Genomic DNA, 16,104 nt, shown 5'->3' on the forward strand with positions numbered 1-16,104 from the left:
CAATGTTTTGTTATAAATTTATTATATATTTTATAGTGTTCTTTTAGTCTGTATTATTGTTGATTTATTAAATGCTTATATGTCGTTATACATAACAGATTTTGACAAGTTGGTCACTTACAAATATGGCGCAGTTTGTTGCCTGCTTCAATTTAGGGAAAAATCAATTTTGCCCTCCCAGTTCGGAGTTTAGTATTTGCTTGTGTTGCTTACATGAAAAGTGATCAGTGTGCATTAATGATATTAAAACTTATTATTTATGTGACAAAATTTAAGTTTGTCTTTAATAACTTTGTTTAAAGGTGTCTTGTAGTAATTTCAAGATGGGTACCCGTGCTGCAGCCTGTGAGTAAAAGTATATGCTTAATATGTGTTAATTGGCGACCTCCGTGGCGCGAATGGTAGCATCTCGGCCTTTCATCTGGAGGTCCCGAGTTTGAATCCCGGTCAGGCATAGAATTTGTACAAATGCTACATATCATCCCCTGATGCATTACCCAACGGTGGTCCCGGAGGTTAAACAATATAATAAGCTCGGATTAACTTTCCCAAATTTTAATATTTTATTAAAGCACATTTTTAATGATTGAATTACCTACTGTACGATTTGACATCAAGTAATTATTTTTGACAATAACTTTTCTTATTAAAAAAAAAAATAGCCATGTGTGACCATTCCTTTTTGATATTATCTGACCTCCACATCTCAAACATTGCATTTTGTTGTAGTAATGTAGTAAAATTAGCATAATATTAATAGCTAAATTTACAAATTAAGAATTAGTCAAATGTTTATGATAAGATGTAAAAAATTTACAATTATATTATAACTTAAATTAAAAATAAATTATAATGTAATGCGTTATGTAATGGTGTAATATTAACACCTTGTTTTCTTAGTGAAAAAATTGATGCAGTTGTGGAGCTTATACATAGTGTTGCTGTAGTTTATACCAGTTTAACCACAGTAATGTCACCTTTTTGAAAGAAACATCATGGAGCTGTATAATTATTTAAAAATAATTCTTTCCAAAAATTAAACCTAGTTATAATGCTCTTTTGTACATCTTTGGTAAAATTGTTTTTGTAAATCAATTGTGATTTTTAGTATTCTTAATCCAAATTTTTTTTAAATAGATAAAGAGATAACATTAAAGTTGTGACCTAGTAGGATATCCTGTATTGTTCCCTGATATCACATCCATGATATTATGCAGACAAATATGTAGAGTATACATATATGTAATCTTCCAAGGTATACACTTATATTTAGGATATGGTATTTGTACCAAGGTACAAATACCATTAAATTAAAAAGTTATTGAAATAAAATTAATAATTATTAATTAGTTATTAGTTTTAATAATTTGTACCCTATTTTTAATAAACTTCTGACAATATAAACATTTCTATTCTAACCTCCATCACTATTAAACAACAATTAATGTACAATTAAACACCAAATCTAGAGTAAACAAAAAAAATTACAATTGAGTCCAACCTATTATAAAAAAAAAAGGATAAGACTCAATAGGCCACTTGTTGTCATTGTTGAATTGCGATAGTAGAGATACTAGAAATAGTTTATGCAATAAAATGAAGATGGCAAGCAAAGGGAAACAAAAAATTAAAATAGTTAATTTGTTGACAGATCGTAGTAAGTTTCTCTGTCCATTTTAGAAAGATAAGAAAAAGTCTTTAAAATGTATCTACTTGCCTCTTAACTGAGTTGTAAATCTATAAATTGCTCAGGCGCAGAAGTATAACACTTAAAATTCATTTTGTTGTTTCACTTAAAAATAAAACTACATTAGGATTTTCTAATTTTTTGTGAAACTGTAGGATACTTTACAGGTATACTGGAAGAATAAGAATGTCATTTTTATTTTTAACCTCTCAAAATTAAGATTGAAATTTATTTAAGTTGAATGAAAAACATTATTACTTTTTTAATGACTGGGATATCAGTTGAATAGCTGATTATTTTGTAATGTGTAAGATATCCCTTCTAGTGTATCTTGAGATACTTGTTGGGGCAAATTTTGGATGTTCCATTGTGTGGTGTACAGTTATGTTATTCTGTAATTACTTTAAGTATGGTGCTGTTGTTATAGCTAATAGCAAAAGTTAATGATTTTGTAATGAAATTTTTTAATAGGCCATTTCTTAATAAATTCAACTTTAAATAAAATTAAATTGCATTATTTACTTGTTGGCAACTTTTTAATGGAACACATTAACCTGTGATCCTCAGCTAAAATTTCCAGCAACCAACATCAATAAATTTTTTTAACAATATTTTAAACTTAAAAATATACTGCTGTATTTTTTTAATTCCTAAAATGAATTAATTTTTTAAATGCAATCTTAAAGCATTAGCAGGTTTGGTTTCCTTAAAATGGGTTTTTATAATATTACCTGAATCTTAAGTTGAAGTGGTTAGTTAATCACAGTATTAAAATTACACTATCTTTTTTATTGTGTAATTATTAAAACTGGATGGTTTATTATTCTTGAATATCAACATATTTCTCAAATAAAATTTCTGATACGTATTTTTTTTTTCATATATAATCAGACTGGCAGTATGAATATAATTTATTTTTTTTGTCTTTAAGAGGTAGTATTTTTTTTATAGTTACTGCAAAAATCCGAAATCTTCATGATTATCAGCTTCGTTTATTGCATGGGATTATGCCTCTTCCTTCTGGTATTGATATTGGGAACACCATTAAATATTTTTCACAAACTCTTTTAAGTAAGTATTAATTTGTTTTAATATAAACTTATTTAAATGTTACTATTGCAAAAAAAAACTAATTGTTAATTAGAACTTGTTTAAAATAAAAAAGTTACTGAATTCTAAGAAAAAGAAAGTTATACACAGTAACTGTTATACAGATTGTTTATTGTTATTTTTAAATACTTATTTTTATCTTATTGTTCAGTTATATATTTGACTGAATTGTTTTTCTTTTAACAATATTGTCTTTGGTAAGAGGTAAAATCTCAGTCCTTACGACCTGATATCTCAAGAAACAGCACCCAGAAAATTTAAGGATTCAAAGTAAGGAAAGTAAGGAAAATGTCAGCTCCAGAAACCATATCATATTTAATGAGCCAATACTTACCTATAAATCACCAAAGTTAAACAGTACTGGATAAGGTTTCAAACCATACTGGTGGTATTTAGTAGTGGCTGTTAACCGTAACTTTGATATCACATAAAAAAAATAAAATAATAAAATGAACTTTAAAAAACAAATTAAAAATTAGCTTTGAAAATCATCCCTTTTATTAACTTATAGAAGTTTGTACAAAGTTAAAAACAACTACCAATATAATTTAGTGCTGAAAAAACATCAAATTTTAAAGAACTACCTTTAAAAAACTAAAATTTATTACATTCTAATCTTTTTGGTGCTATTTTTTTTAAGTCTGTTTAATTTTATTCATTTTATTTTTATACTGTCTGTACGAAAATAAAGCTGTTTAGATAAAACGTAAAAAAACTATAAACCCACATTTGATAAAAAAAGAAAATATATACAAAGAAATGAAATAAAGATTGCTCTCAAGTGTCTGAGCCAAGCCCTTCTAAAATTACAGGCATATATTACTCTTTATTCTGAATTTTTTAGCTGATTTTGTTGTTTCATACAGAAGTAATTTGAATATATATTACCATTGTCATATTACTGACTGCTAAGATGCTGCATTACATGCAGGAACAAGTGGTAGTCACTGGGGGCAGGTAGATATTATAAAGTGGGTGATCAATTTGTTTCCAGCCAAACGATGTGGTGAGATCTTGGGTGTGATGAGCCACTTGTGGCCTAGCTTTGTTAAAGCAGCATGATTCCCATACTGAGCATTCCATTCCTTCTGTTTTAGATTGTGTAACACAGTTTAGTCAATTTCTCTCAATATGACTTGGCATTATTCACCCCAAGGCAAAAAATCAACCAGCAGTGGGCTCTGTCTATCCCAAAACAAAGTGAGTATGATTTTCCAGGTTGACATCATTTGCTTGAACTTCATTTTCTTGGAAGATGTTGATGTCTCGATTCCATGAACTTTTGTTTTGATTCTGGTGCAATACGAGACACCATGTCGCATCACCAGCAACAATTCATATTAAAAACAGATCACCTTCATTGCAATATCTCATGAGAAAATTCAAAACACTGGCTAAACATTTGTCAGCATTTCTGGTTCCCAACATGAGCACAACTTCTGATAATTTTAGTGCACCAACCCAATTTCATAGAGAACTCTTCTTAAAATTAAAGGAAATTCATTATATAGTGATGAAATTAAACCATCTATTCTCATGAACTTTTCAATTAACTCTGCACAAAGTCATCAATAATGATAGACAGTTGCCCACTCCACGCCATATCATGTATTTTGTATGGTCCTATTTAAATGACCTAACCCATTTTCTTACCATTCCATTTGACATAGCATTATCCTCATACACTTCATTAATGTCCCAATGAGTTTTGGGCACTTTCGTACCTCTTACATTTAAGAAATGAATTACTGCATGTATTTCACAATTGGAGGTACTGTCTATACTCATAGCTATTTTAAACATGAACAGGGAACTATAAAAATAGGCTAATAATCATGTAATGGTATCTGTAGCAAGCCAATAAATGTAGTTAATCAATGCATGTGTTATAACAGCTGCACTATAGCGGATTTATATCAAAACTGTACTTACTTTAAAAAATAAACATACTTCATAAAAACTAATAAAAATTATCTTCATATTTAACAAGATTATTTAGTTAAAAAAGTCATTGAATTAATGGAAAAACTTATGATTGGATATAAGAAGAACTTCCTCATAAGAGAAAAATCTCAAAAATGTTCCATTCAATGAAGAATAAGGCAAGCATGTATAAAAGAATACATAAAAATGATTAACTTTAGAATTTTTTCAAGTTTTTCAAAAATCAAGACGATATCTAAGAAAAATTATTATTACGTAATATTACCATCACCACACCTTCAAAACAGAGCTGTCATACATCTGACCTTATCATGAAGGTTTCAGGTTTGAATGGTAGTTATACTGGGAATTCACTTGTTACATTCATCATTTAATTTTATTGTGCTTATTCCTAAGTACAAGATTTCAAGTCTTCTGTGGCGAATTAATCATTAAAAAAAGTTAACTCTTGAATTGTACAGTACTACAAAATATTAAAAATATTTTTTACTTTGAAAAACGTGTTTTGCTAAGTTTAATGACTGCTATGGCCATTGCCTCTAAATTAATGCTAACAGTATTCAGATTATTTTTGAAGTGTTTATGACTAACTTTCAAAATATGTTGAAATACTACTTCTAAAAGATCTTTCTTAATATTGTTTGGCCAGAATTATGGCCAGTCATATCATTTATTATTGGCATCTATGAATTTGTATTACATCCAGGTGTGAATCTACATGAAAAGACTCTGTTTCAGAGATTACTCTTATTTCATACCTATGATTCTAAAGACATGATTCTCTTCTTACAATCTAGTAAATACACCTGCGCACAGTTAGATAAATTAGAGATGTGTTAGTTATTGATTTGTTTAATATAGTAATAATTATTATTACTACAACGTATTAATTTAATATACGTAATTGTAAGTTTAGTATTTCTTAATAAAGTAATTAAATGTTGTGTTCTATTGCTTAAATTTCCTTCCTAGTAATGCTTAATTTTAAGTGTCCTGTACTATCTTGTGTATGGAGATAGCAGATGTTCATGTAAGCAAAGTAATTACAGCAAGGGGTAGTTTTCATATTTCATTTACAAAAATAGATGAAGAAAGAACCATTTGGAAAAATATAGCTAAAAGAAGAGACAGACTTATAGGCCACATATTAAGGCATCCGGGAATAGTCGCTTTAATAGGTAGAAGTTTAGTAGGTAGAAGGAAAAAATTGTGAAGGCAAGCCATGTTTGGAATATGTAAAACAAATTGTTAGGGATGTAGGATGATATAGAGGGTATAGTGAAATGAAATGACTAGCACTAGATAGGGAATCTTGTAGAGCTGCATCAAACTAGTCAAATGACTGAAGACAAAAAAAATGTACAAAAAAACTATTGGCTAATGTATACAGCAGCTATTTCAGAGTAATTACTCTGAAAAGGCCTTTTGGAATCCATATTTCCACCTACTTTAAAATCTATGGAGTCTATTTTATAAAGTGTTACTGTGTTTCAATGTCCTAATCAAATTCTAATAATAAGCAATGAAACTACCCCCAACATTCAGTTGTTTGTTGACTTACTTCTTCCTTGTACATGATTCTGTTCCCTGAAATATGAGGTTGTAAGGAAAGAGGTTGTATAGTTTACTGTTTTATTTAGAGCCATTTCTTTTTTTCACTTTTTTATTATATGGACACCACATCAACATTTTCCTCTACTTCAAAGCAGAGTGTTAGAAAAATGTAATTTATATATTTTTACACTTCTACATGGTTAACAATCAACCATTATGCATAATTTAACTGTTTAGCCTATTATTATTAATCATGCTATTAGCATAATTATTTTATTGAAACATTTTTTAAGGTTTTTTCAGTATGTTATTATGTAAAGGGCTTGAGATTGTTTGCATTTTCCTTATTTAATGAATTTCTATGGTATTAAATGATAATTTTTTTATATAGTGTAACGTATGTGTACAAAAAGCTTTTGTATACTTTGTTTGCTATGGCTAGGTAAATATTTTTTACATACTATGCAGTTTAAAAGTGTAACCATCCATGATTATATGAATATGTGTAGACCATTGCTTTCAAATAAAAACAAAATTCTTTAATGGAACCTACTTAATGAAGAAACTTTTTTTTTATCCAAAATTTCTGCTTTATGTTGTAAATAAACATTATTATTTTTTTTTTGAAATATTTTATGCTCCTAAAATAAAATGACAGTTTTAGAACATTAAAATTATATGAAATTAGAAATTATTTATATTTTTTTTATGTAGGTCTACAATTAAGATAATTTATTTTTATTGTAGTCTATTTGTGTTTCACTTAGGTACTACATTGTCATATATTAATCATGCATTTATAAGTTTATTTTTTATTAGTTAAGTGTTATACAAATCTGCCTGAATAAATAATTTAATATCTGTTATTCTTTTCACCTTAAGGCCTCTTAACATATCTATTCCATTCTAAATTCAATTAATTTGTATACATTACACTTTATAAAAGATATATTTAAATTTGATTGTTTCTGATGAAAGTGATTTGTAGAATTGTTTTTTACAATTTTTTACAGATTTATTTATATTCTTTTATTGATAGGTTAATTGATTTTGAGAGTTTATTCATCAGCTTCTTTGAATCTGTTGTTTTGTCCAATTTTAAATTATTACTGGTAAAAACTTTAAACTTATAATAGGGACAGTTTGCTTTTCACTTTTTTAAATCACTATCCAAAGATGATGGTAGCTTCATCGTGGGTCTTGACATCTTCCTCTCTTCTTCATACTTGGATTTTTTTCCTTCCCCCTCTCTCATCCACGTAAGTCTCACCTTTTACCCTTTTACTAGTAATAACTTACAGATTATTGAAAAACATCTCTCCAAACTGTCAAAATGTGAATTTTCAAGTCCAGTTGTAACCCCTCTTTTTGAGAATTCTGTTTTCTATCTGCTATCCAGTTATTACTTGAATACATGAACATTTTAGAATAGAGTTTAGTTAGAAGTTTTCAATGTCCAAATATTACCTGTCCATTTTCATTTTTGTGTAATTTTGGATGTAGAGCAAAATTCCAGAAGTTGTACTAAATATCCAAATGTATTGATATTAATAAGTTATCCTATCAGAAATAATGGAAAAGGAGTTTTTATTTTCAAAGAGGAAGTCATTAAAAGCTGACCATATCATTATAAACCTTCCTAACTATATTTGTCCTCACATAGGTTAAAGGGAGACTTCCCATCCCTTAACCCACTTTCATAAATATTTAATAGTATCAATATCCCATATATATTAGTCATACCAAATTTCATGATTATTCACTCATCCATTTCAAAGATGTTAAAAAAGTAAATATCAAAACACATATACCACATGTACAGAATTGCACCATAATTTTTTATTTTATAACTCATAGGATCTCAAAATTAAAAAAAAAAAAAAAACAATAAAAAGACTTAAATCCCCCCAAAAAATTTTTGTTACAGTATATAGTTTCTTATAGAATTCTACACTACAACAGCCAAAATGTAAACATTTTTTGCCTAAATTACTGGGACAGAGCCCCAAAAAGATACTTTCAAATATTGTTCAGCATTTTATGAGCTTTAATTTTTTTTGTAAAGTACCATTTAGAATGAGTACTCAAAAATATTTTCATTGAGAGATGGTGATAAGTTCATTTTTAAATTTTGTTAACTGTTCAGTTCATGAGAATTGGTTGAGTGTTACACAAAATTTAGTATCATCAATGTCTCAAATACAAATCACTGTGCAGGATCTCATGATTATATAATCTCACAGTTTCGAAAGTATCAAGCAGAGTTGATGTATATATATATATACTCATGTATATGAGTATTTCATGTAAATCATGATTTCCTTTATGTGTTTGTTATGGCACATGGCTCTGTTTTGTTGAAAATACCCATGACATAGTTCAATACCACATCCAGTTCACCGAATTGCATAAAAATGCAACTATATTCAGTGGTGTTCATAGTTCTTAGATCTATTATTCTCCCTGCTGATACTGCACACCAAACTCTGACTTTCAATGGGTGCGTAGGCCATGTAATTTTTAGTTTAAAATATCTTCCATTTAAGTTATACAGAATAACTTAGATGGGACCACCAGAAAACTTGCTACTTTACTGCTTTTTTTTAAAAATCACTAAAATTGTTCTGTGTGATAAAGAGAGACTTCCTCTTTTTGTTGAATTCAATTAAAAAGAAAAAAAAAATCAATATTTTGTTCAGTTCTTCCATAATTTTTCTTAATTGGAACCAAATTAACATATTAATTTTTTTATTTTTCAAATTTTTTTTTTAATATGAAATAATCAAAATTTCATTTGACAGTTCATTTGAATATTGATAATCAATAGGTAGTGTAGACATGTTATGTTTATATTAAATTAAAGAAATATATAAGTATTAATTATTTCTTAAAATGAAAAATAACAAAAATATTTTTTAAAAAGAATTATTCCGTACATCTTTCATCAATCGTAAACCTGTCTTTATCACTTTCAGACTACTGTCATGTTGGACAGATTAATTATTGCTGCAGTTGAACTAGGAATAAAACTGATATGTTAATTGGTCTTAAATGTGATTTCTTATTTTTATGTAATGTATGATCAATAAATAATAAAATTCTAGATTAAAAAAAGTATTTGTTAGAATTATTTTGTGTGTTTTTTATAATTTTATAAAATAATATGACACTACGATTAATATTCCTCTAGTGTTACACTTGCAAGTGCCTGTATCAGGTTTAGGATTTGGTCATCGTAAGTATTAAATGAATGGTATACCTGGTTTAATTTGCTCAAATACTTTAATTATTATCAGTTACTCTTATGTAATAATTGTATTATAATATCTGTTCCTTCTTAACATCAGCAAGGTTGCCAATCAGTCACTTATGATTTTTTTTATATATATACATTTGTCATCTGATTTTTTTTTTAATTGATTTTATTCTTATTATGCATTTTGATTTTTTTCCATTCTCATTAGATATTAATCCCCATTTGGCCATTATTCAGAGTTTTCATTTTATTATTTAAGTAAAAATATTTTTCTTGATAGATTAAATTTATTATTTATATTTTTTATTGTATAATTGAAAAGAAAGTTTGTGAAGAGATTAACAGTACTTAAGTTTCATTTTATTTTTGATAAGTTTTTATTTTTAGTACCTCAAACTTGTTTTCAGGATAAGGGTCTCTAAATCATTCATAGGCTCTTCCACAAAAGGATCTGAGATAATTAAGAATTGGTTTACTTTAGAAGAAAAGGAAGTCGAAGAGGATGAAAAGGGTGATACAATACTGAAATCTGAATTTAATAGAGCATTAAAGAATTTGAATGGGAGAAAGGCTCCTGGGATAGATGGAATACCTGCAGAATTACTGCGCAGTGTAGGTGAGGAAGCGATAGATAGATAGATTATGCAAACTGGTGTGTAACATTTACAAAGAAGGGGAAGTTCCGTCAGACTTCAAAAAGAGTGTTACTGTCATTATACTAAAGAAAACAGGAGCAGATAAATATGAAGAATAACAGGTAGCTTAATTAGTCGAGCATAAAAAAATTTAACTAGAATTCTGTACAGAAGAATTGAGAGGAGAACGGAAGAAGTGTTAGGGGGAAGACCAATTTGGTTTCAGGAAAAGTACAGGGACAAGGGAAGAAATTTTAGTGCTCATATTAATAGTAGAAGGAAGATTAAAGAAAAACAAACCAACATACATGGCATTTATAGATTTAGAAAAGGCATTTGATAATGTAGACAGGAATAAAATGTTCAGCATTTTAAAAGATTTAGGGTTTAAGTATAGAGGTAGAAGAATAATTGCTAACATTTACAGGAACCAATCTGCAACAGTAATAATCGAAGAGCATAAAAAAGCAGTAATAAAAAATCTGATTGTGACACCTTGTATGACTGTCATGACATGTATTGACTGTGACTTCCTTGTATGCCTGTTAATTACAAATATGCATTTTTAAAAGTACATAAAATTCTATTTCACTAGTAACTTTTGATTTTTTCATACTTTTTTTTTATTGTTATTGAATTATTGTTTATTGTAATTTTTTTTTACAATCGGAAGTTAAAAAATTATTAATAAATAAATATATTTAAATTAAAAAAGAAGAAAAATGAAAAAATTAAGAAAATGTTGCAAACAAAAAAAGTAAACGGGAAGAAATTGTTGCAAACAAAGAACGAATAAAAATATTAAGAGAAGATGATAAATATAAAGAGGAAGAACATGTTAAAACCAAAGAAAGAATAAAAGAATTAAGAAAAGAGGATAAATATGAAGAGTAAGAAAACATTAAGACAAAGGAAAGAATAAAAAGATTAAGAGAGGATGATGAATATGAAAGAGAGAAAATTTGAAAAATAAAGAACATGTACACAAATTAAGATCAGATTTATATTAAACCAAAGAGCAATTAAATGATTGGCAACAAAAAACAACTAAGCAAAATGATGATAAACTCTGACTCAGGGAGAATATTATCAGATAATATCAGAAAGGAATCAACTAAAAGATAAGAATTTTTGCAATTTATTAAAGATTGGGCATGCGTGCCTCAATGTATATTTTGTTCTTGTGAGGGTCTATTTATCAGTCACTCTGTAGTTAACGTTAATGTAGATAAAATTAAACAGAAATTCCAGAATAATTAAATAAAATTGAACAGAAATTAAATTAGAAAATTCAAAATACGAGCTAAATTATAATTTTCTATTAATATCAAATAAATAGATATTTCACCAAATCTATTACATATACACATAAGTAATAATGCCTGTTAAATTACATATACGCATTTTTAAAAGTACATAAAATTTTATTTCACTAATAATTCCAATTTTGTTTTTCATGCTTTTTTTTATTGTTAACACTGAATAATTATTTATTGTAAAAATTCTTTTACAATAGCAGGTTAAAAATGATTAATAAATCAATATAAATTAAAAAAAAAAAAGATAAAGTTTGATTTGAACCAATGTGCCTTCCCCTTGTAAAATCCAAATATTTCATTAATTAAAATTTCATTTGGCCTCAACTCTGGAACCAATGAAAATAATTACTACTTATGGATATATTGTTGAAAAGCCCTCAATGGGGCCTTATTATTGCATTTAAGAAAAAGTCCAAAATCAGATTTTTTTGGATTTTGGACAATTTACGATTTGCTGATTTTATAGTAATTCTAGCTGAAAGTAAAAAATATTTAGAAGAAACAGTGAATGGCAATGGATGAAGTCCTACACAAGAACTACCACATGAAAGTAATGAAATGTAGTAGAAATAAAGTACTGTAAATGTATAAAGTAAATGTATAGAAATAAAGTCAGTTGTAAATAAGGAGATATTAAATATAATGTTTTGGTTGATTGTTAAAAATTAAAACTCTGAATATTGGCATTATCAATTTTATTTATTTATACTTTTTAATCAAATTGCTTTTAGATTTTGTATTATGAAAATTTTTTATCGCTTTTTCAGCTTAAATTGTAATTGATTGAATAGTATGTATTTAAATTCCTATTTATTATAGATGATTAGCAGGTTAAAACTTTACTTAATAGTAGTTTTTTTTTCTAACTCATATTTATTAATTTAATTATTTTCCTTCGTATATTTATTAGTTAAATATTATATATTTTTATATGTTCAAAGAGTTCTGTTAGTTTTATTTCTGTACTACTTTTTTTTCTTTACCAAATCCATGTTGTAAAGACTAGAAGAAAAATAAACTTATCTTCATTTTACATTTACATATTGGTGTATTAAACTTTACTTCATAATTTGTTTTTTTAAATGTTTCATGTTATATTTCTAGTAAATGACTTGACAAAGCTGTAGCTCTCCTCAATTATGATTACAGAAAAAAACGTTTTCCTGCATTATATAACAAATGTTGTGGAACTTAGAATTGTTAGTATTTGATTTTTGGGATAGATAAGAATGTATTTCTAGGTAGTTATGGTTTGAAAAATTTTCATTTTTTATTTTGTATTTTTGAAAAATATTTTCTTACAACAGTCTTCAGTTTCATTAATTAGCAAATAACTAAATCTTTCTTCATTAATTGCTGTCATTCATCGGATAAAAATCAAAATAACATGTACCTTCATCAATTCATTCAAGAGAACTAAAACAATCCTGTTATTTTGTAGAGTTTTATCATTATATATATTTTATTTCTGTGGGAGAAAATTAATAAAAATATTACTGATTTCTAACCCACACCATTTTGGTTCACATTATCATCCAAGTTGTGATTATGGGATTTTTATATAGCATGCAAATTATTTAAAGTTAGTGATAGGTGATGTATTATTAAAATAACTTAACCTTCATTACACTCTTTTCTAAATTTCACTAAAGTTTGTCCAAGTTATCCTGGTACAGATAATAATGGTTACAATCTTTTATCAGAATACTGTTTCTTATACGTTGATAATTAATAGGTAGAAAATCTCAGTAGAAAGAATGATAAGAATTTACATTTAGAAAGGCAGGAATTGAAGGTACAGCAAGACCACCTTAAGATGGTGGGGGATGTAAACTTATAAAAATGGTAGAGAAATATGATCTGTCATTTTTCAGGTACTTGTAAATTGATATATGTGTAAGGTTTATTTGGCACATAATTATTCATCTAAAAAGCAGCTCATGTAAAATACTAGTGACTGAGATTGCACATTTTATTTGTTGTATTCCTTTGTTTGTGTCGTTTTTAACCAAAATGCAAATGAATTACTTATGTATGTTTTGTTTTTTAAATAATACCTCACAGACTGAAAATGTTGAACTTTTTGAACATTAAAAAAAACTAATTTTTTACACAGTTCTATTTTTATGAAAATTGTTATTTTAATAATTTTTAAGTATATTTTATGCTGATTGACTGGTAGTCTTGTGAAATTTAAATTTTATCATACTATTCTCTTTGTAGCATTTGTCTTTCTTTTCTCTAAAAGTTTTCTATTGGTGTTTAATTTTTTTTTAAACTCATTTCTCTGTCCCTTTTTCTAACTTTGCCATTCTGTACTTTCAGTTTCAAAATATTAAAAATAAATTTTAGAATTTTATCATAATTATTACTTTTGTATAAAGTTTTTCATATTCTGAACTTTACATATCTGTCATCTTATTTGTTTTGTGGCACGAATTAATTGATATTATCCCTTCTTTGTTTGTTGTTTTAGATGTTTTAATGTTAACACAAATTATAAATATATTTTATTAGTCAAAGGTTCAATGTTTTTGTTTATCTGTGTAATATATATATATATATATATATGTATATATATATAATAGATATCTTCTTTTGTTAAATTTATATATAGTTTTGTAATTGATATTTATTATTATTCAGTCATACATTTTAGTTAAAATCATGTGTATTTTTTTAATATATATGTCTTCTGTTAGATTTTTGTTCCAATGATAGTTGTAAGTCAAGGATGGTTTGAATGGTTTCAACAATGGTTTGCTTAAGCTTTCTTTACCAAGAGAAATTTAGATATATTAAATTCATGAAAAATGATTATTTACAGCCAGATTAAAATAACTTTACATTGCAATTATGTGATTGTGTAACTTTTTTTAACATCTTGATTAAAAATAATTTTCTCATTTATTATGTGTATATTGGTTTGCTTACATTTTTTGTACCCCATCCCTTTGGGTAGATTATATTTTTAATAGAAATGTATTCATATTTTTATTTTTTTGGGGGTTTGAAAACACTGATTTTATTAAGTTGATACATTAACTCTAGAGCCAGTAGAGAATATATGAATTCCCAGACACTTTCATAAAATGCCCTATGAAAGGATGCACTTTTAATGCAGTCCAGCACTAATAAGTTAATCTGGTAATCTCAGCATGAATCTAATGGAGTACAACCTATTCCCATCAAACACAAATTGGAAATCAAGGATAAGAAAAAGAAGTGAATGATAAGAAAGAAGATCTGTCCATATAGGAATTATAGGATAATACGAATAATCTTACCCAGATGATAGCTTCAAGGCTTCCAGGTGCCATCTCAGTTCATCATAACAGTGTTTCTGGCCAAAAATTCACAAACAAGCAATGAAGTGTGAGCAGGTGCATTATCATGGTGTCGTTGCCATGAAATGTTTCACCACAAATCTGGGAATTTTCTTTGTATTGCTTCACGCAAATGATGCAGTACTTCCAGGTAGTAATCCTTATTGACTCTCTGATAGTGTTGTGCCAATTGACCATGATTATCTTCTTCACTTTTTCAATGTTGTCATCTGATTTTGATGTGCTGGAATGTCCAGGGTGCTCATCATCTTCAATGCCTTCACAGCTCTCTTGGAAATGTTTGTACCACTTGTAAATGCTTTTACCAGTTGTAAACGTTTGTTTTATTCATAGAAGAATCACCAAAAGCAACATTCAATATTTCCAATGTGGTGCTGCACTTTATTCCATTGTTAAAGCAATTAAAGCAAAATTGAATGCAAATTCTTTGTTCCATTTTTTCCACAAGTTAAAAATCACTGACCATACTAAAACACTTGTAACCTTTTCTACAACCAACAATAAACTAAGCATCCAATATGGCTGCCAATGTAAACATACATTTGGGACAAGTATACCAACACAACAAAAAAAATTTTGACATTGGGCTTACACAGTCTTGGAATTTTAAAAATTCCATGTATTTTTTTTTATCCAACTTCATATACTGGCTAAGAATTACTTTATAAAGGAAAGTCTTTGCCTATGATTCCTTTGAATTGTGGTGGAAGTATCCAACTGAACAATAGACCATAAGTCACACCATGCACTGGAAGTAAACCTAAAAATATTGCTTCATTAAAAGTGGTTATGGATTTATTTTGAACACATGTACTTTGATCAGAAGTTAATTTGAATGAATTCAATCAGCTTACCTTTCTCTATGTGAGAGTGCTATGAGTCAAATACTACATCCCTTTAAATAAAACGTAGATCTAATTATCTATCTACTTCTGCTTTATAGCTATCTGCTTATGATTAAATACCCAGGAAGAAAATTTTCCTTGTTCCTTGTATTTTATCGTTTTAAGGAGTTAAAAATTTAGTGAACTTAATAAACCGCTTTTAAATATAATTAGTTTTGTACTGATTATTTTATAATACTTTCATTTAATGAACACGTATAAAATGTTTTTTAACTTACGTGCTTTAAAGTACAGTTAAAGGTTTTCTTAATTAGACTAAAGATGACAAAAATTAGAGTACTGAATTATGAAATCCCACGTAATTCAGTAATGAAGCTTCTAAGCATGAAGTAATAAAGCAAGTGGTT

At 27.4% G+C, this 16,104-nt stretch overlaps 1 protein-coding gene across 1 annotated transcript in view; it reads left to right on the plus strand.

Annotated features, from left to right (window-relative positions):
- Window positions 1–323: 323 nt before the first annotated feature.
- Window positions 324–16,104, plus strand: part of unc79 (UNC-79 domain-containing protein) — a 183,383-nt gene continuing 167,602 nt past the window's right edge. Inside the window, exons 1-2 of the mRNA XM_075372061.1 lie at window positions 324–345; window positions 2,639–2,758. Of these exons, the coding sequence (XP_075228176.1) occupies window positions 324–345; window positions 2,639–2,758 (142 nt within the window). The remainder of the gene's footprint in view (window positions 346–2,638; window positions 2,759–16,104) is intronic.

Source organism: Lycorma delicatula, chromosome 7 (assembly GCF_047948215.1).
Source record: "Lycorma delicatula isolate Av1 chromosome 7, ASM4794821v1, whole genome shotgun sequence".
Taxonomy (NCBI): Eukaryota; Metazoa; Arthropoda; class Insecta; order Hemiptera; family Fulgoridae; genus Lycorma; species Lycorma delicatula.